This window comes from Pteronotus mesoamericanus, unplaced genomic scaffold (genome assembly GCF_021234165.1).
Source record: "Pteronotus mesoamericanus isolate MK-2021 breed Mesoamerican mustached bat unplaced genomic scaffold, CSHL_Meso_final contig_20, whole genome shotgun sequence".
Classification (NCBI taxonomy): Eukaryota; Metazoa; Chordata; class Mammalia; order Chiroptera; family Mormoopidae; genus Pteronotus; species Pteronotus mesoamericanus.
This window is the reverse complement of record NW_026555085.1, coordinates 9,005,970-9,028,583: the sequence shown is the minus strand read 5'-3', so window position 1 is coordinate 9,028,583 and position 22,614 is coordinate 9,005,970. Positions and strand designations below refer to the sequence as shown.

General features: G+C 39.0%; 1 protein-coding gene across 2 annotated transcripts; it reads left to right on the top strand.

Moving 5' to 3' along the window:
* The first annotated feature begins 472 nt into the window (after positions 1-472).
* SAYSD1 (SAYSVFN motif domain containing 1) lies at positions 473-20,123 on the top strand. Of its 2 annotated transcripts, XR_008528749.1 has the most exons (3): positions 473-770; positions 6,804-7,228; positions 19,977-20,123. XR_008528749.1 is itself a non-coding variant. In XM_054568734.1 (2 exons), the coding sequence occupies exons 1-2, from the start codon at positions 564-566 to the stop codon at positions 7,146-7,148; spliced, it is 552 nt and encodes a 183-aa protein (XP_054424709.1). In that variant the 5' UTR covers positions 473-563; the 3' UTR covers positions 7,149-7,724. The 2 variants fall into 2 exon arrangements, 1 of the variants encoding a protein (XP_054424709.1); XM_054568734.1 differs by lacking the exon at positions 19,977-20,123 and having other exon boundaries at positions 6,804-7,724.
* Positions 20,124-22,614: the final 2,491 nt, after the last annotated feature.

The following is a 22,614-nucleotide window of genomic DNA, read 5'->3' as shown; positions in this document are numbered from 1 at the left end:
GCACCAACAGGTAGTTTCCATTGTGGCAAGAGCAATGATACAGGTCTGCACAGCCATGTGAGCAGTGACAAAGCCACCCGCCAAGTGCTAAAATTGGCATACTCGTTAAAAGGAAAAGGGAAGATTGCATCCCGTCTTCGTTCCAGAGATCATGGACCTTCTTCAATACCCTGGGATCACCATTACAATCTGTCCCCCAGTATGGGCTATACCTGTTAGGGAGCAGATCCCTGACACGAGATGAAGCAAAGAGCCTCCCTCAGAGAAGCCCGGTGCAAGAAAGAGGAACAATGGAGGAGTCTTTAAGCTTCAGATTCTTAACCTTTGTGCTTGAGGAGGTGGACAGCACGTCAGCGTGCGTCCGGAGGGGACTATTAGCACAGACAGCCCACGGAAACGTCACAAACCTAGCCCAGGCTGGAACTCCAAACCCCAGCGCGCACGCGCAGCCGAGGGCCGCCGCTACGCAAGCGTACTGCGGCCTGGCGCTGGGCTAAACTGGGCGCAGATTACCTGCGGCCGGCGCGCGCTCCCGGTCTCACGGGGAGCGAGGCGCGTGCGCTATGGAACAGCGGTTAGCCGAGTTCCGGGCGGCCCGAAAACGGGCCGGGCTGACGGCCGAATCCAGCACTTCGAGTCAGAGAGCACAAACCTCGGGAAAGAAGGCGGAAGCAACTGCGGATTCAAAGTCAGCCCTGGGCTGGCTAAAACTGTTCCTGGTGTGGAAATGGAGGCCCGCGAGGACCCAGGTCCAGCCCAGGCTCGCTCAGGTGAGAGGAGAAAGGCCTCGCCCCCAAGGACGTGGCTTCTGGGCAGCTGTGGCGGTTTCTCAGGAAACTCCGGCGAGACCCGCCTCTGCCACCAAGAAATAGTGTTTAACCCGTCCTCGTAAGGGATTGGCCTGCCTGGTCCCGAAGCGGCCCCGCCCACGCGTCCTGTCCTACAGGCCACTCCTCCTCTGAATGCTGGCACCGCCTTGCAGGCGCAGCCAGCTGCCTCCCTATCGCCTCCAAATCTGCTCCCTGAGCTGGGGCGCCCATCTGCCTTGCGTGTCAACATTGATAAGTCAGTTTGACAATTTCTTTACTCCCGCAGCTCCCGATTATGACAGAAAGCAGAGTCTAGGGCAGCGGATTTCAACTTTTTTCATCTCATGGTACAAAAACTAATTACTAAATTTCTGTGGCATACTGTAAAACATTGTTTTTTGCCAATCTGACAAGAAAAAATAGGCATAATTTTGATTAATTCACACCAGCCCGCTATTGTTGAATTGGCTGCTGTCATTTTTTTTTAACGCTTTTATTGATTTATTTTTAGAGAGGGGAAGGAAGGGAGAAAGAGAGGGAGAGAAACATCAGTTGCCTCCTGCATGCCCCCTACTGGGGACCTGGCATGAGCACGGCATGAGCCCAGACTGGGAGTCCAACCGGCGACCTTTCCGTTTGCGGGGCAGTACCCAACCCACTGAACCTCACCAGTCAGGGCTGCTATTGTCAGTTTTTTACTTGACAGTTTAAGGAGGAAGAGGTCAGTGCCTCTAAATAAATAGTCAGGTATTGCCTGTTTTAAAAATTCTTGCAGCACACTGATTGAAAATCTCTGGTCTAGGGTGCTAAAAGAAAGCACCCCTGCCCTTGAGTCATTAACAGTGAGTTGAGTTAGTTGAGAGATCATTGTGACACCTTGTGGCTTTGGGAAACCTCTGCACAACCCTTTTGAGCCACAGCAATCTGATAATGGAGGGTAAAAGGTCTAATTGGATACTGATGAAAAAGTGGCAGTAATTAAGGCTTTATTTGATTTCGCACCTGGACCGCATGCAGCCAGTAACCCACATAGCCTGTGCTTTAGAAATGGTATTTGAATACAAAACTTGCAAAAGTGCAGTAGCTGTAACTGCCAGAGGCAGCATGTGCGTGTATGTTGCTGTTGAACTAGAGAAGCTTGTTCAGTTTCAATCAATGCATGTTAAAGGTGAAAACAATATTTAGTATGATAGCTTCCTTGCCCTTTAATTCTTTTGGTAATCTCTTATTTTGCAGATGAACTTAATTCACATCTCTGTACCTTCATTTAGTTTTCACTCATGAGTAAATTGGCAAAGTGACTTGCATGTGAGATTGGAGTATCTTAAGCGGGAATACAGGACAAAACATCAAGGGAAGACCAGTGCTTTGAGACAATCTGTGACGTAGCCTTTGTACTTCAGAAGTGTAATGAGTCAAAAATTCCTTCTGAATTCCTTATCAAGTTGACTTATTATTGCACATTTTGTCTTAAGGATTTTTTTAAAAAAAATCATGAATTTTTACTAAATTTTGATACTGTTCTCCATGACAGGGAGAATTCCAACTAATTTGCAGAAAGAGTGCTGCAGGGTTCAAACAATCCATTTTCTCACATGCAAAATGCCTTTGTCTCAGGATAACTTCATTGTTGATTAGAACTCACTGAGCATAATTGCTTAAGCTTTTCCAATCCACTTCCCCTACCCCTTTCTCTTCCTGCAGTTAAAAAACAATGTCTAACCCACACAATGAGTTTTTTACTATATGTTAATTACCAAAGAATATGAGATCTTTGAGTTGAACCCAGAGAATATGAAGTTGGAGAAAGCTTCCACTGTTAAAAACCCAAAAGCTGATTGCCTGACAAAAAGGATGAGAGGAAATGCTGGACCTTTAATTGGTTCTTATTAATCAAACTGTTTCTATCCTAAGCTCATTTTCACTGACTCAGTTATCATTCCTGGGTTTGCTCTGGAGTGACAATTCTCATTAAATTGTTTTTTTTCCTAATTTATAATCTATCTCTGCCTAATAATTGTGGTGACACACAGTGGCATGTAATATTTCTTAAGACTTCTGTTTGTAATTGCTTTTTTTCAGTAGTCATTGATAAGGAAGCATCCACATCCTCTTTCCCCTACTTTCAGATTTAGCTTGGGGAAATGTAGTCCCCCAAAGTATAATACAATATTTCTGTGACAGACTTCCCCAAGATTGGGACAAGAGTGCTTGTAACTTTTTAAAAATCCTGTAGAAACTCCCTGTCTCCCTCCCTAGACATAACCCACACCAGCCCCAGGGCACCATCTAGCCCCAAGGTTCATTGCCCAGAGCTGTCTTGCAACTTCTCACCTCCAGCCCTTGGCTCAGGTTGGCCCACTGTTCAAATGCACTTTTTCTTTGGAGTTACTTGGCTAAGCACAGTCTTTGCATCAGCCCCTCAAGTCCAGGAGGCACCTTTTAGTTTCCTCCTTTCCCTCGCCACCATTCGTTCATTCAGCAAATCCTGTCATGTGCCCACCTTGTTCAAGCTACTGTTCTGAATTTGGGGAGACAGTGTGATAAAGACCGACAATGCCCTGCTCTCACAGAACTGCTGTTTGAGTTTGGGGAGGCAGACAGTAAACAAAAGAACAGAATGATGAATGCACTGAAAGGGGGGAAACACACACACACACACACACACACACACACACACACACAATGACAGTGAATTACGGGTGAGGGGTGCAGAGTGCTACTTTAATTGGGTGGGCAGGGAGGACTTCACCAAGGTGGTGACAGTTCATAAGAAGGAGCCACTCTTGCAGAAACCTGGGGACAAGGCCAAGGGCACATGTGGTGGCATTTTTGCTGAGGTTTATAGGAGAAGATGGAGCCAGCCAGGTGATGTGAGGGGACCGGGACATTCCTCTCAGAGGGACATACAAGTGCAAAGGCCCTCTGGTAGGAAGCGGGTTAGTATTTGGTATCTTCCATAAACTATGCTTGTATGTGCTGTGATGATCACAAACACTTTCCACTTGTACACAACACAAGGTACATTGGAACTAAAACAAATGCCTAATGAGGCAAAGGAATTCCCATTTCCCTCCTTTCCTTTCTTTGTCCCTTTGCCAGTTCATTTAAGCATCCCCCTCCCCACCTCCTTCTAGCTCTCAGACCCTTCACTGATCATCTTCTGTAAAGGCTCCTAATTAAGTAACAAGGGCTTTGGAGGGAGATCATCCTCAGATCCTTGACCAACCTCATCTCTGCCTATCACTAGCTGTGTGACTTTAGGGGAGTTACTTAATATCTCAGTGATTCCTTATGAGTAAATTGGGAATAATAGTACCTGCCTGGATTACAGGTGATCAGGCATCTTTAAAGCACTGAGTCAAAAAATGATGGCCATAAGCATTATTTTTATACTCCCTTAATAATATAATAAATTCAGTTTACTACAAATTTCAAGTCATATACATTCAAAATGTATTCTGTATCCATCAGTCCATCATTTCTCTCTGACATCTGGGTCACCATCCTAATCTCTGCCTGGTCCTCTCTTGCTGGGCCTCCTGCATAAGCTACAATTTCCCTACTTTACTCTTGCAACCCATTCTCTGCCTGGCAGCCAGAGTAGTCCTAGATATAAATCGATTATATTAGTTACCCACAAAGACCTGCAGTGATTTCCCTATTGTGTACACTCGTCAAATCTGAAAGGGACATTTATCTATTTAATAAGTGTGTATGGGGGTGGGGGTTGCTGATAGTACGTTAAGAGCTTTTCCAATATAACTGAAAAGATAATAATTACAATGTTGATGCTCAAAAAGAAGGTTCTAACAAAATAGAGTTTCTGAAGCAACATAAATCAGATGACCTGTATTGTTTTTTTCAGGACCAAATAACATTTGTGGTCCCTTATAAAATTAAGTGAAAAATAGGAGATAGAATTGAAGAAATGCACTGAAAGTTCTGCTTTGTATTGAGAACCTACATATGGGTTCTGTGTTTAGCTCTAGAGACATCAAAAGATAATAAATGGCAGTCTGTGGCTTAGTGGTTACAATCTAGGGACACACGTGACCTATATGAAAAGAGAGACACTAAAGTAAGTATAATTTTGCCTAATGGTTTTTTTAGACAACTTCTTTTTTAATAGTCATCTGTGTATTGTATTGCATGTTCACCATCCTAAGTCAAGTCTCCTTCCATCACCACTTATCCCCTCTTTACCCTTTTCTATCTCCTCTCACCCCTCATGCTATTGTCTGTGTCTATGAGCTTTCTTTCCTTCTTTCAAAAACTATCTTATTTATTTTTAGAGAGAGGGGAAGGGAGGGAAAAAGAGAGGGAGAGAAACATCAATGTGTGAAAAACACATGGATTGGCTACCTCTCACATGCTGCCAGCTGGGGACTTGGCCCACAACCCAGGCCTGTGCCCTGATGGGGAATCCAACCAGCACCTCAGTCCACTGAGCCACACCCACGAGGGCTTTGGGTTTTCTTTTCCTTTGCTTAATCCCTTCACCTTTTTCACTCAGCCCCTCACATCCCCTGGCCTCTGACAGCTGTCAGTCTGTTTTCTGTATCTGTGAGTCTGTTTCTATCTTGTTAGTTTAAATTAGTAAAAAAATAAATAAATTTTTTAAAAAATAAAAGAGAAACACTTCAGTGCTGAATAGTTCGGTGCTCAATGAGAAAGAGCCGGTCAGTGCTCGGGAAGGCAGAGGGAGCGCCCTCCTGTATGGCAGAGAAGGTCAGGGCATACACCGTTCAGCAATCGTGCTTGCCTGGAAGGAAGGCAAGGGGCTGAGGATTGGAGAGGAAACAGACCATTCCAGGCCACAGACAGGCAATGTCTTTGGGTAGTAAGACCAGTTGAACAGGAGTAGAGGGTGGATTTATACAGCATTAGATTGTGTTGTACAGGAAATTTTTTAGACCATTGTTTTTGAAATGGTAAGTCATAACCCTTTAGTGAGTGTAAAAATCAATTGACAAACCTAGCCCTCTGTTAAAATAAATTTAAAAAAATAGAATAGAAAATGACAGCTTCATATGTAGTGAAGGTATGTGTTGATTTGTGAAATGTTTTTTTCTGTTGCATACATGTATACATATAGATGCATATGTATGCATGCTGGGTCACAGTGCAAAACTTTTAAAAAATTTAATTGTAGATACCACCTAAAAAAGTTTGGAAAATATTGGAGTAGAGATCAAGCTGTTCTCTAAAGCTGCCTCAGTCTACCTGAATACCTGAGTCTCCCATTAGCACCCAGCACAGGAGTCTGTGTACTGGCATTTCTAGTACTGGCATTTCTATCTGTTGAATAAATGGAAGGCCTTGGATTCCAGCCCAAGGAGTTTAAATTTTAACCTGTAGGCAATAACGATTTGTTGAAGGCTTGTGAACAGGAGGTTGACTGGTGTTTAGGAGATTCATTTAGCAACTGTATGTACATAGGATGGCATGAAGAGGGAAGAGATGGGAGGCGGGGAGTCCTCTTAGGAGACATTGCCTGGGTATGAGGATGTGTAGGATGGTCATTGGTTGGAAAGGTTGTGGCTATAACAGTGATTTTTATTTTTAAATATGTGGAAGGGGTTTTTGTTTCCTGTTTCTGGCACTCATTTTAGAATCATGTCACTCAAAATTTTAGTTTATCTATCTAGTCAGGGACCATTGATTCTGTGTGTGAAGCATACATGTGGCTCTTGCCTTACCAGTTACTGGGGAGCTTCTGTGTGAGGCACAAATTAGCTCTTGTTAGCCGTAGACTCATCTGAGGAAATGTCTCCCACGAAGGGGAAACCATCCAAATGCTGTACGGTTTTTATCTGGTCATCTCACTAAGTGCTGATCAGTTTTAATTCAGTGAGAGTAGGGCAGGGCAAAGAAATAGAAATCAATGAGCCAGAAGCCTTCCCAGAGCAATGGGAGCTGCCTCTCCAGATTGGTTTTCATTTTCTCAGCCCCATTACCCTTTATTCTTACCTTTGTTTGTTTGTGTCCTAGGAAGCCGCTCAGCCAGGGAGCAGCACATCACAGCCCCCACAAAGAACAGCCATTCCCCCGCCATTGCCACGGGACCAGTCCTTCCTGACCAGCATCATCTTCTTAAAGGTTCTTCTCTGGTTGGTCCTGCTGGGATTGTTTGTGGAACTGGAATTTGGTCTGGCTTATTTTGTCCTGTCCTTGTTCTACTGGATGTATGTCGGAACACGAGGCCCTGGGGAGAAGAAGGAGGGAGAGAAGAGCGCCTACTCTGTGTTCAACCCAGGCTGCGAAGCCATCCAGGGCACCCTGACTGCGGAGCAGTTTGAGCGCGAGTTACAGCTTAGACCCCTGGAGGGGAGATAGGACCAGCTGTGCCGTCATCAACTAGCCTCTGGCAACAGGGCCGTCCTAACACATGGCTGTGGACTCATGAGTTTGTTCAGGTGTCCCAGATTAAGAACAATTTTCAAGTTAGTTCTGTGACCATGCAGTTCTACCTGCTTTCCTTCATCTTCTGCTGCAGTTTTCTCTTTGAACTTCTCTTTGGTTTTGGTGAAACTCCCTGAAATACACTCACTGTAGGTCTGATGCAATTTATAAAAATTAAATACTGATAAAGGAAGCTTGTTTGTCTTGTTATTTTTGAGAGAGATGATTTTAAAGCACTAGAAAGGCACTGGAGAGATAACTGTAGAATATCCAGTTGTTTGTTTTAATGGTCAGGCCCATCAGGACTGTGCATTAAGTGTTCACTTTAAGTGTTTTCATAGTTACAGCCTTTTATTTCCTGAAAGGTTTAAGTTGCAAGTTTTGGTTTTGAGAGTTTGTTTTTTTCTTCCTGTTTTGTTTTGCTTTTTTTTTTTTTTTTTTGTCATTAGTGGTATTAAAAAATAAAATATCTTTAAAACAGCTACTGTGTGGCTCAGTTGGTTGGGTGTCCTCCTGCAAAGCTAAAGGTCGCCACTTTGATTCCTGGTCAGGGCACACGCCTGGGTTGTAGGTGTGGTCCCTGGTTGGGATGCACATGGAAGACAATCAATCAATGTTTCTCTCTCACATCATTTCTCCCTATCCCTTTCTCCCTTCCCCACTCTCTCTAAATAAATAAATAAAATATAATAAATAAAACAGCTACTTTTCAGAAACAGATCCCATTGTCCATCTCCATCCTGTTTTCCTCATTGATTCTTCCCTGACTCAATGAAGGAAGATAAGAGAAGTCAAAGTGCTGCGTGATGTGTGGGGAGGGATTTCACAAAGTCAGTATGAGTAGATTTGATAAGTAGTTATTAATAATAAAGTCATTAAAATGTCAGAAAAAAATTCTTGACTGTGTACAGAGAGGAGCTCTGAAAGTAGAACTTCAGACTTATTCGTTGGTTGGGGAGTTTCTTGTATTCTAAGGGCTTTAGAGTAAGCAGTTCCTGCGCCTGTGGGCCTTTGGTGAGAAATTATGTAAGTAGCAGTAATCAAGCTTGCTTTTAGTGTTCTTTCTGCAGTACAAAGTCAGAATTTGGGTTCATTAAAGTTGGGCAAAACAAATCATTAAAAACTTTTTTAATGATGAGTAAGAGGACTCTAGTTTTAAAGCAATAGTGTTCTCCAAACTTAAGATTTTAAGAAATTAATGATTCCTAAGTAGGTTTCCCACTTCAGAATTCAGTTGTGAATTCTTACACTTTGAAGGTATCTTAACTATTTATGAGATGTTATTAAGTAATGGAGGCCTACTGTTAATTCTTTTTTTATTCTTGTCTGATTCTTTTATTATACCAAACTCTTAGCTTAAAGTTAGCTTTTATTCATTGAATGCCAGCACTCTGCTAGGTGCTTGAGATATGACAATGAGAAAAGCAGACATATTGCCAGTTCTTCGAGCATACTGTCTAGCCAGGAGTGGGTGGTGGACCAAGTAAAACAAGCATTTCCAGCAATACAGTTAGATAAGTTTTAGTTACAGGGGGTGTACAGAGGGGATGTTCTCATTGATCACACTTTGTGGCCAACTAACCACATGTGTTTCAGCCCTTGGTGAAAATTCTGCTATGCATTGCTCCTCTCCCCAGCCCCTTCCTAATGGCGACTCTGTTCCTTGGAGTCTCCCAATTGAGCAGAAAATCTCTTTGGTTCACAAGGAAGGCTTCTCTTCCATGACCTCTGTGTGAAGTGGATCTGTAGAGAGCATGGGAAACAGATGAATCCCTATTAAATGTGAAAGTTTTGATTGTATTTAAGATACATGATTTGGTTTTCTGATTTATTTTCTTAAGGCTTTCTTCATTTCCCTGATATTTCACTTGGGCTTTCCCATTTCATAAAAGCCAAAGACAAGGAAGAAATATCTTTGATCAATAAGCATTGTTCTAGGAAACAATTTGCATTTTAAAAATGTATAATTCAAACTTTTTCCTAGAACAAAGCGCCTATAACTCTGAAATAGGAATATTGGATCCAATTAGTAATCCCAGCAAGGTAGAGACTTCTCTTAAATTTGGAAGAGAATCAACTTATGAGTGGACCTCACTAGTGTTTTTTGAAAATGTAGCTCTTTTTAAATAAGGTGAAGCCTAGGTTGCCAGAAGACCCTCTTTCATGGGATTTTCTGGGAACCATTTGTCATCTCTCCTTGCTTGCTTCTTCTCAAAGGTTGCATAATGACAGCATTAACTTCTTGGAAAAGTAGGGTGTGAACCAATTAAATGCTTGGTGGGGAAGAGAGGAAAGGACTGTATGTATTTGCTGTTCTGATCAGACCATTAAGCTTTAGGTGCAGTCTTGATTTCCTGAATTCAGAAAGGCCTATTGATCTCAGAATTTCCACGCAGGGCCTGACCATTAGCCCAGCAAGCAGCTTCCATTAAAAGGCTGCTTCTGTCATTAGGAAACTTGAATCCAAGAGCTGTGTTTAGTCCCTATAGTAGCTGTGTGCATGGGTGAAGTCATTTCTGTCCAAATCTTGTAGTAAATTGCCTTTTGCTTTTATTCACACTGTCCCATCTTGCCTATTCACAGGGACTAATTAAGTGAGCCTTTATTTGTAGGGCTGGAAAGGACCCCAAAATTCCGTCAAATGTGTCCCCCTGCCTAGGGCAGGGCTGCACTTATTCTTGACTAAATTTTCCCCCTAATGATCCCTAAAGAAGAAGAATCCAGGTACAAGATTCAGGCTCTTCTAGGCGGTTCTTTATCAAAAGAACTTGAGCTCTCCCCCTCACCACCACCCACCCCAGATTATTTCTTACTATTCTAATCTCAGTGGACATTGAGCATCCCCAGACTGGTAAACCCTTACTCAGTTTTCTCTTAGTCTTCTCTGTTCTTCAGGCTAAACCATCTGAGCAGTGTCTCTGGGACAATCACTTTGAATCTAGTCCTGACTTGCTCTGAGGGTTCCGAGTCTGAGCCAGGGTGCATGACCATTGGTAGGTGCAATGACTGTTCTGAACAGCCCTGGAGTTTTATCAGTGAGAATGTAGGCATATATATACTTTGTGCTATTAGGATTGCGCTTTGAGTCTCGGAGATCTTCCACATTAGGTTTTTGACTGATCTGTACATAAAATTAAGCAAGCGTGCGTGCGTGTGCGCGCACACACATAGACACAGATTTGGAAGTTAGAGAGAACCAGTGATCCTCGGGCAGAAGAAAGTAAAATTCAAACGATGTGTTTTTGTTTCCTGACACTCACACTGTAAACCTATTTGCCAGCAAATATTTGTAGGCACATTGGGCTTGGCGCTGCTGGGGACATAGAATTAACTTCTGCAGCCTGCGTCCACTGTAAGAGCCAGGATGCAGGGCGGGGCTGGGGAGCCATGGAGCATCTTGCCACCAGGGGGTTGCAGAGAGCTGCTGCTGCTGTCCCTCGGGTCTCTTCCCATCACACTTGATAATTTTGTCACATGGAAAACCACTGGGATGCTTATCTGAACCAGTTCTGCTGCTTCGCAGGCGGTCTTTTCATTTTTAAGATTCACAGGAAAGGGCTCAGCAGAGGTCCTGGGAGAGGCACAGAAGCTAACAGTGATTTATACACATATTTTTAAATAAAACAACAGTCCCTCTCTCGACTTAGCAGGCAGTATTGCTGTCTAGGGGGTTAGCACTGTGCTTATCCACATCTGAGCTTTGTGGGGGCGGGGGGGAAGGCTAGGAACTTACATAGCTGGCAGATAAACTTGATTCCTAAGTCAAGAGAGTAACATTTGAACTGTATGCTTTGGTTTCTGTCACATATACTTTTATTTCACAACATTTGACCACTGGGTTAGATAAAGACTTGAACTGCACTTTCCAAGAGCTGAGAGAGAAGGCAAAGAAAGTACACAAAGAAACACATTATAAAGTATGTAACATAACAGAGATGTTTATAGTTATGTGTGTGTAGGAGTCATCAGAAAAGAGATTGCTTTCAAATCTAAATTCTATACTAGATAGGACTGTCACTTTTATATGAAAAATCTAAGTTTCTCTAAATCAAGGATGAATGTTTTGCAAATTGTGGTCTATGGATGCAGAATGTCTGGGGGGTAAGACCCCAAGAATAGGCATTTTAGTAACCTCCCTGGGATAACCTCTAGTTTACTAAAGACAAGAGCCAGTGTACATTGGATCCAACCAAGAAAGATATATAGTTTATTTTTTTAATTAAATTTATTTTGGTAAGATTGATTAATAGGATTATGTAGGTTTCAAGTGCAGATTTCTATGATGCCTGGATCTATTTATTGCATTGGGCACCCTCCACTCAAAAGTCAATTCATCTTCAACACCATATGTTTGGCCCACTTTCCCCATTACTATTACCTCTTCCCTCTCCACTGGTAACCACCATACTGTTGTCTGTGTCTATGAGTTTTGGTTTTATATTCCATATATGAGTGAAATCATATGGTTCTTAGCTTTTTCTGACTGGGGCTTATTTTGCTTAGCATAATACCTTTAAGGTCCATCTATGTTGTTGCAAATGGCAGTATTTCATCCTTTCTCATGGCTGCGTAGTACATCCACTGTATATATGTACCACATCTTCTTTATCCAATCATCTATTGAAGGACATTTTCATTGTCTCCACATCTTGGCCACCATGAGTAGTGCTTCAGTGAACATAGGGTGCACATATCTTTGCAAATAAATGTTTTCAATTTTTTTGAGCAGATACCCAGAAGAGGGGTTGCTGGGTCATATGGTAATTCTACTCTTAATTTTTTTAGGAATCTCCATATTCTTTTTCATGGTGGATATTCCAGTTTACATTCCCTCCAGCAATGAATGAGGGTTTCTTTTTCTACACAACCTCTCCAACACTTGTTGTTACTTTTCTTGTTGATAATAGCCATTCTTACAGTGTGGAAGGGTACATCCATTGTAGTTTTGATATGCATTTTCCTAATGGCTAATGAAGTTGAGCGTCTTTTCATTTACCTGTTGGCCATTTGTATGTCTTCTTGGGAAAAGTGTCTGTTCAGGTCCTCTGCCTATTTTTTAATTGGACTGTTTGTTTGCTTGGTGTTAGGTTGTATTAGTTCTTTATATATTTTGGATATTAACCCCTTGTTGGAGCTGTTGTTTGCAAATATATTCTCCCATTCAGTTGGTTGCCTTTTTGTTTTGTTGGCAGTTTCTTCTGCTATGCACAGAATATCTTTCCATTTCCGTGTCTTTTTCAGTCTTTTAATAATGTTTTGTAGTTTTCAATATATATATATGTCCTTCATATCCTTTGTTAAGTTTATTTCTAGGTACTTTTTAGTTTGATATAGTCCCATTCATTTATTTTTGCCTTTACTTCCCTTGCTTTTGGGGTCAAATTCATAAAATGTTCTTATCCTAACCAGTGGTTGGAGCATCACCCCATGCACCAAAAGGTTGTGACTTCGATTCCCAGTGAGGACACATACTTCGGCTGTGGCCCAATCCCTGATCAGGGCACATACAGGAGACAGCCAGTCAATGTTTCTCTCCTCTCTCTCTCTCCCCCTCCCTCCCTCTCCCCATCCCTCCTCTCTAAAAGCATTGAAAAAATATCCTCAGTGAGTATAAAAAAATAAATAAAATAGAATGCTCTCTATGACCAAGGTCCATAAATTTAATACCTATGTTTTCTTCTATGTAATTTATTGTTTCAGATCTTACATTTAGGTCTTTGATCCACTTTGAATTAATTTTAGTACATGGGATAAACTGTAGTCTAGTTTTATTCTTTTGCATATCACTTTCCAATTTTTTCAGCACCATTTATTGAAGGAGCTTTCTTTTCTCCATTGTATGTTTTTGGCTCCTTGTCAAAAATTTTTTACCCATATACATGTGGTTTTATTTCTGGGCTCTCAATTCAGTTTCATTGGTATGTGTGTCTTTTTCTGCCAATACCATGATGTTTTGATTATTGTTGTTCTGTAGTATAATTTGAAGTCAGGCAGTGTGATAGCTCTGGCTTTGTTCTTTTTTTCTAAGGATTATTTTGGCAATTTGGGGCCTTTTGTGGTCTTATACAAGTCTGATGATTTTTTGTTCTATTTTTTTTAAAAAGAGTCATTGGGATTTTGGTGAGGATTGCACTAAATCTGTATATTGCTTTGGGTAATATGGACATTTTAACTATGTTTATTCTTCCAATCCATGAACACAGAATATCTTTCCATTTCCGTGTCTTTTTCAGTCTTTTAATAATGTTTTGTAGTTTTCAGTATATATATATATATGTCCTTCATATCCTTTGTTAAGTTTATTTCTGGGTACTTTTTTCTTTTTGTTGCAGTTGCAAAAGGAATTGTTGGGGTTTTTTTATTTCTTTTTCTGAAATTTCATTGTTAGTGTACAGGAATGCAGTGAATTTTTGTCATACATTGATTCTATGTCCTGTAACTTTACTCTATTTGTTTATTGTTTCTAATAGTTTTTGGTGGAGTCTTTAGGGTTTCTATATAAAGAATCATGTCATCTGCAAAAAGTGACACTTCTTCTTTCTCAATTTGAATGCTGTTTGTTTCTTTTTCTTGCCTGATTGCTCTGGCCCTGATTGCTCTGGCTGGGACTCCCAGTAGTATGTTGAAGGAGAGTGGTAAGTGTGGGCATCCTTGTCCTTTTCCTGATTTCAGAGGAAAATCTTTTAGTTTTCCACCATTGAGTATGGTATTAGCTGAGAGTTTGTCATATATAGCCTTTATTATGTTGAGGTACTTTCCTTCTCGACCCATTTTATTGAGTGTTTTAATTATAAATGGGTATTGTATTTATCAAATGCTTTTTCTGTATCTTTTGATAATATCCTATGTTTATCCTTTGTTTTGTTAATGTGGTGTGTTATATTGATTGACTTGTATATATTGATCCATTCTTGTGGCCCCAGAATGAATGCTATTTGATTGTGATATGTTATTTTTTAATGTATTGTGGTATTCGATTTGCTAGTATTTTTTAAAAGATTTTATTTTATTTATTTGTAGAGAAAGGGAAGGAAGGGAGAAAGAGAGGAAGAGAAACATCAATGTGTGGTTGCCTCTCACACATCCCCCACCAGGGACCTGGCCTGCAACCTAGGCATGTGCCCTAACTGGGAATTGAACCAACAACCCTTTAGTTTGCAGGTCAGCACTCAGTCCACTGAGCCACACCAGCTGGGGCTGATGTGCTAGTATTATGTTTAGGATTTTTGCATTTGTATTTATCAGACATATTGGTCCGTAGCTGCTGCTGGTGGTGTTGTTGTTGTTGTGTGTGTTATCCTTGCCATGGTTTTGGTATCAGGGTTATGTTGGGCTCATAAAATGTGTTAGGAATTATTGCCTCTTATTTAATTTTTTGGAAGAGTTCGACAAGGATAGGTATCAAATGTTCTTTGAATGTTTCGTAGAATTTGCTAATGAAGCCATTTGGTCCTGGGCTTTTATTTTTGGGGAGGTTTTTGATGGTTATTTAAATTTCCTCACTGTTCAACAATCAGGTCTCTAGACTGAATCATGGAGAAATTCCAATTCTGCATGATTCAATCTAGGAAGATTATATATTTCTGGGAACTTACCTATTTCTTCTAGGTTATTGAATTTGGTGGCATAGTCTTTTATAGTAGTCTAGCATGGTTCTTTGTATTTCTCTGATGCCTGTGGTTACTTCTCTTTCATTTCTAATTTTGTTTATATGAGTCTTTCCTCTTTTTTCCTTAGTGAGTCTAGTTAGGAGTTTGTCGGTTTTATTAATCTTTTCAAAGAGCCAGCTCTTTGTTGTATTAATTTTTTGTATAATCTTTTAGTTCTCTATTTCATTCAATTTAGATATGTATTTTAAAGGGAGGCAACAAATTTTGCTAGTTTTCAAACTGTTCATTTGGAACATCAAAGCTACAAAAAAGAAAACACATATGGCTTTAAAATGATGAGGAACTAACTCCAAAGACTGTATGGTAATTAAAGATGCTTTACCTTTGAAGTTTTCTTTAAACACAATTATTACAAAAAGAAGCACATGCCCATTTTAGAACATTTTGGAACTATAGAAAAGAATGAAGTATTTTAATGTTGTACTTGTATGCATATATTTCAGAATTCAAGAGGTACATAGGATCTACAGTGATAAAGTCTCCCTCCTACTGTGTCATGTTTGCTCTTCTCAAGCCCACAAATGATAGCATCCTCTATATACTATTCCGTCTTTTGCTTTCTTTGTTCTTTTTTAGGTTTTTGGCTTTTATTTATATGCAACTGCAGTTTTTTATGTATGTAAGAGAGTTACATGATCCAATTTTCATTGCTGAAAGATCACCTGGCCTATCATGTGGAGAGCAGATTCTCTGTGTCATTCATCTGCCCGCCCATCCATCCAACCAGCTGTTCATCCATCCATTCATCTATGGAGCATCTGATTTCTTTTTTCCTTTGGTGAAAATACTTACACATTTCTATTCAGCCATCTTTTAAGATTTTATTGACAGATATTGATGTTATGGCAAAATTATTGGCTTATGATATACATTCTACCTTTTATGTTAAAGTGAAAGGTTTTAATTTGGGGAAATCAATAATATTAATGATCATGATAATTAAAAACTAAATCAAATATCCTAAAAGTCAACTTAACAAAAGTTACAAACATTTTAGAAAAGGAACCAAATGAAACCTGTAACCATTTGTTTCCAGAACAAATAAACTTATGCATTCATCAATTTAACAGTTTTGGATAGCATTTTACTGAATATTTTTTCTCAATTCATTCTTTCATTAATGAAAGAATTACAATCCATAAATGTGACCAAATGAGGCATAACAATCTACTAACGAGCACCTGCTTTTTCAACTTATTAATATAAGATTTAGTATAATCTATCATATCTTTCCCTATCTATCTGTCCATCTTCATCCATTTAACTCTATATGGGGATCTGGTTCCTTCCTTCCTTCCTCCCTTCCTCCCTTCCTTCCTTCTTCCCTTCCTCCCTTCCTTCCCTTCTTTCTTTTCCTTCTTCTTTCCTTCCTTCTTTTTTACAATCCTATTAGCCAATCTACTTTATTCAAATTTTGCCAATTGTTCCACAATATTCTCTATAGCAAGAAAGAACTTTTATTTTCTGGTTCAGTATTCAATCCTGGGTCATTATTTCTTATGAAGAGAATCAAAAGCCTAACATAGTATCTACTCTAAGCTTTACCGTAGCTCCTGATCTTTTCCAGGCCTGGTCCTGAGCATACAGAGAGCATGCAGTTGAGGTCCCTTTTCTCATGGAGCTCACAGTCAAATGGGGGAGGCAGCCAATAACCAGACAGTTACAGTACAGTGTGTGGTAAGCACTATAAGAATGTGATGACTACACAATAACCAGAGCATAGAAAAGGGATATCAAAACTATCAAAACACTAATGGTGTCAAGGAGGGCTTCCTGGAGGTGGTAACATTGTCTTGAGTTTGAAGGAGCATCATCCCCTAGGGAAGAAGGTGGGGGGCAAGGAGGTAAGCATGTCAGGCACAGGAAACCATGTGGCAGAAAGGTTGGTAACCATGGTAGAGAATAGCAGGCTTGGGAAAACTGACACATTCTGAGGCTTTCTATTATGTCTTCCCACTAGTTGACGTAGTGGGAAGATACAGTATATCTGTATCATATATATCATATATGTGTCATATATATGAAAGTTACTGATTTTAGTTTATTAATATGGTACTAGCTCTTGCCTTTTAATGAATGCTCTTGCTAATTGTAATGGTTTTCAAGTAGATTCTCCTGGATTTTCCACATAGATAATTATATTTTTCAAATAATATAAAATTTAGCTGCTCTTTTTCCAATTTTTATATTTCTAGTTTTTCCTCTATTTAATTACACTAACTAGGATATCCAGGAAACTGTTAAATCAGAATAATAGTCAATGATATCTTTTTCTTTCTCTTGACTTTAATGAACATGCTTTAGTATTTTTCCATTAAGCATGATGCTGGCTTTGGGGTCAGTGGATGGATAAATAGAAATCCTAAGAAAGTATTCATCTGTTCTTATGTTATTAAAATATTTTATTTTCCTTAAAAAAGAATGGATGTTGAATTACACAAAATCTTTCAGTGTAGTAGATACTGATTATGTGATTGTTCTCTTTGATCAATTAATTTAATTATGTTGTAGATTTACTCACAGTGGAGGATCCTTTTATTTCTGCAATAAATAATCCTTGATTATAATGTACTATTATTTTAATATGTTAATCAGTTCTGTTTGTTAATGTTTTAAAATATTTTTTACTTATTAATTTTAGAGAGAGGGGATGGGAGAGAGAAAGAGAAGGAAAAAAAGATCAATGTGAGACGGTAACATCAATTGGTTGCCTCTCACAGCCTCCAGCTGTGTACCTGGCCCACAAAGTAGGCATGTACCCTGACCAGAATTAGACTGGTGACCTGCCAGTCTGTGGAGTGACACCCAACCACCTGAGCCACGACAGTCAGGGCTCTAATTGTTAATATTTTTATTTATATTTTTAATCAATAATTTTTATAAGTATATAGTCTTTTTTCAGATTTTGGAATATATAAAAACATATTTTTAGGTGTTTATTAACAGATTGTATCCTTTTATTTATTTGTCCTCACCCAAGGACATTTTTTCTTTTTTTATTTTATTATTATATTTTATTTAATTTTCATTGTATTTTTTCCATTACCATTTACTCCCCCTGTAACTGGCTCAACACCCCCGCCCTGCAATCACCACACTGTTGTCAATACCCATGAGTCCTTTTTCCTTTTTGCTCAATCCCTCTACCTCTTAGCCTCCCTCTACTAGCTGTCATCTGTTCTCCATCTATGAGTCGGTCCCCATGTTCCTTGTTAGTTCAGTTTGTTCATTAGATTCCACATATGGTATTTTTCTTTCTCTGACTGGCTTATTTGACTGAGCTTAAAGTTCTCCAGGTCCACCCATACAGTCGTGAAGTGTAAAATTTCCTTCTGTTTTAGAGCCAAGTGGTATTCCATTGTGTAAATGTCCCATAGTTGTGTTATCTACTCATCTACTGATAGACACTTGGACTACTTCCATATCTTGGTGATTGTAAATAACTCTACAATGAACATAGGGGTGCTTATGTTCTTTCAAATTAGTGTTTCGGGTTCCTCTAGATATATTCCCAGAAGTGGGATCACTGGGTCAAAAGGCATACTCATTTTTACTTTTTTGAGGTATCTCGACACTGCTTTCCACAGTGGCTGCACCAATCAGCATTCCCACCAACAGCACCAAAGTGTTCCCCTTTCTCCATACCCTCACCAGCACTCATTGTTTGTTGATTTATTGATGATAGCCATTGTGACAGGTGTGAGATGGTATCTCATTATGGTTTTAATTTGCATTTCTCTGATAATTAATGATTTTGAGCATCTTTTTATATGTCTATTGACCATTTTTATGTCCTCTTTGGAGAAGTGTCTATTCAGGTCCTTTGCCCATTTCTAAATTGGGTTGTTTGTATTTTTGGTGTTGAGTTTTCTAAGTGCTTTATAAATTTTGGATATTAACCCCTTATGAAATGTATCGGTGAATATGTTCTGTGGGTTGTCTTTTTATTTTGTTGATGATTTCCTTTGCTGTGCAAAAACATTTTAGTTTGATATAGTCCCATTTGTTTATTTTTTTCTCTTGTCTCCCTTTCCTGGGGAGATATACCCAATAAAAATAATTGCTATGAGCAATGTCCAAGATTTTGCTGCCTATGTTTTCTTCTAGGATTTTTATGATTTCAGGTCTAACATTTAAGTCTTTAATCCATTTTGAATTCATTATTGTGTGTGGTGTAATGAAGTGGTCTAGTTTCATTTTTCTGTACGTATCTGTCCAATTTTCTGAACAGCATTTATTGAATAAGCTATCTTTAGCCTATTGTATGTAATTGCTTCCTCTGTTGAATGTTGATTGACTATAAAGGTTTGGGTTTATTTCCAGGCTCTCTATTCTGTTCCATTCATCTATGTGTCTGTTGTTATGCCATTACAGTGCTGTTTTGATTACTATGGCCTTATAGTATGATATTAAGGAGTGTGACTCCTCCAACTTTGTTCTCCTTTCTTGGGATCGCTGTTGCTATGCAGAGCCTTTTGTGGTTCCATATAGATTTTTGAAATATTTGTTCTAGTTCTGTGAAATATGTCATTGGACTCTTGATAGGAATTGAGTTGCATCTATAGAGTACTTTGGGTAGTATGGACATTTTAATGATGTTAATTCTTCCTATCCATGAACATGGTATGTGCTTCCACTTATTAGTATCTTCAATTTCTTTCTTCAGTGTCTTATAATTTTCTGAGTACAGGCCTTTTACATCCTTAGTAAGGCTTATTTCTAGGTATTTTATCCTTTTTGAAGCAATTGTGAATGGGATTGTTTTCTTAATTTCTCTTTGTATTAGTTCATTATTGGCATATAAAAATGCAACTGATTTATGGATATTAATTTTGTATCCTGCTACTTTGCTGAATTCATTTATCAGTTCTAGTAGTTACTTGGTGTGGAATCTTTAGGGTTCTCTAGGTACAGTATCATGTCATTTGCAAATAAAGAGTTTTACTTCTTCCTTTCCAATTTAGGTACCTTTTATTTCTTCTTGTCTGATTGCTGTGGCTAGGACTCCCAGTACTATGTTGAATAAGAGAAGTGAAAGTGGACATCCCTGTGTTGTTCCCAATCTTACATTTTTTTCATTGCTTTTTTTTAGAGAGAGGAGAAGGGGCGGGGGAGAGAGAGAAGGAAACATCCATTCAATGCCATCTCTTATGGACCCTGACTAGGAATTGAACCTGCAACCTGGATGTATGCCCTGGCTGGGAATCAAATCCATGATCTTTCTGTCTACAGGACAGCACGCCACTCAAATGAGCCACATCAACGAGGGCCAGGTTGTATCCTTTTATCATTGTAAAAAGATATGTTTGTTTTCTTAATTGCTTTTTACCCGGAATTCATCCTTATCTGGTATTAAGATTGGGACCCCTCTTTACTTTTGTTTGCATTTCCCAAGTATGCTTCTGTCCAATATTTTGTTTTCAGCCAGAGTAATTTTTATTATTTATATTACTTTTATAGAGAGAATAATTGGATTTTACTTTATAATTCATTATGGAAGTATTTTCCTTTTAATAGGTAAGCTTATCTCATTTATACTTATCGAAGTCTTGTTTATGTCATCACATTTTATGTTATGTTTTCTGTTTATATTGCTTCTTTTACCATAAGGTCTTTCTAAACAATTTTTGTTTTGTTTCCTTTTGTGTGTTTCTTTTGAAAATTTGGAACACAAATTTCTGTTCCAAAGTTATTTTTTAACTTTAAATTAATAATTTTATCCTTCATATTTTAGGCAGTATTTATTAATACCTTGTAAAAAACTGAATGTTGTAAGTTTGTATTTCCACCTTCTCCCTGCTTTTCTCTGTTCTTTGATATTCAATTCTGTTGACTGATTAACTCACTGACTTTACTTTTATAAATTTATTTATTTATTTTTGTTTCGGTTTCTATTTTTATTTTTATATGTATATATGTTTTTATTTAATTTATTTAATTTTTATTTATTTATTGTTCAAATACATTTTTCTCCATTTTTCTGCCACCATTTTCCGCTGCCCTACCCACCCCCTACATTTTTAAATTTATTTACAACCTATTACTTGATTTATTAGCCTTAAATTACATACTTTTACCTGTGGCTGTCGAAGATGAGGAAGTCAACACACTTACACTGCTTTATACCTCCTATCCCTTTTCCTTTCCTTATTTTATTTGTTACATCATTTCTATTTTGTTAAGGTTTACAACATCTACATTCTGTTTTTTAATCATAGTTTCTATTTGATTTCGTCTTAGTCATACCTGTAATTGATTTTTTTAATGATAAGCTATGAATATATCCTCATGAGATTTTTCTACAGTATTGATTTTTTTAAAAAATTTATTTATTTATATTTAGAGAGAGGGGAAGAGAGGGAGAAAAGAGGGAGTGAAACATTGATCAGTTGCCTCTCATACATGCCCTGATGGGGGACAAGCCCGCAACCTGGATATGTGCTCTGACTGGGAATCCGACAGGCAACGTTTCTCTTTGCAGGATGACGCCCAACCAACTGAGCCACATGGGCCAGGACTACAGTATTGATTTTTGACCACTGCATATTCCTGTATCAATAAATGTACCATTATTTATTTAGCCAATCCCTATTATTAAACATTTAAGTTTTATCCAATGTTTACTAGTATGAATAGTATAAACCAGGCTAGCCTCTTCGAAATTTAAAACTATATTTCTAACTCTTGAAAAAGAGGCCTATCAGGAGAGGGTTTCAAACTTTAGTGACCATTCAAATCTCCTGAGGATCTACTTAAAATGCAGATTCTGATTCTGTAGTTCTGACCAGGGCCTAAGATTCTGCATTTCAGACAAGCTCCCAGGAGGTGCTGATGCTGCTGGTCATTGAAACACTTGGAGTAGCAAGGTCTTTGAACATATTTTGTGCCTGTGGGATTTTGCTTGAATGAAAAAAAAAATGCTAGAAAACATTGTAACTGTGGTTCTCAGTGTGTTTTGTGATAAACTTTGAAATAGTACGTTTGTATCAAAGTAATCTGTAGAAAACCATTATTATTTGTGCATGTTCATTTTGCAAGGTTACTTTATGTTGTAAATCTCAGTCACATGGGGGAAAAGTCCGAGAACCCAGGGACCCTCAAATAAAGCAGAGGTCAGATAAGTACCCTGGAGTGAGCTGGTGAAAAGAAGCCTTTGAACCCCAATCTGTAAATGATCTCTGCACTCCTAACCCTTGCAGACCCGTGTTTCATGTGGTGCGTGGTTGGTTTGTTAGGTGGTTTTATCCTACCAGAACCTAAGTGATCTGGACCTACCTGCCACTCCCATTTACATTTGCCTCTTTCGCCTTTATCCTACACAGGGGTTTGGCAAACATCCTGTAAAGGGCCAGGCAGTAAATAGCTTTGTTGACCATACTGTCTCAATGTTGCCATTATACTCATACTACTCAACGTTGCCATTATAGAGCAAAAGCAGCCATAGATTTTATGGGAACAGATGGATGTGCCAATGAAACTTTATTTATAAAACCAGGCAGAGGTTGGGGGAGGCAAAGTTTGCTGACCCCTGCGCTACACACAAAATAAGCTTCTGCTTTAGTTTATTTGCACCAGTTGTTTTCTTTGCTCAGAACTCACTTCCCTTAGATGATCCCAGGATTTGTTCCTTTATTCCATTCAGGCCACTCAGATGTCACATTATCCAGAAGGCCTTCCCTGACCACCCAGTCTAAAATAGCATCCCTCCCCCTATCTCTATGTCCTTTTTT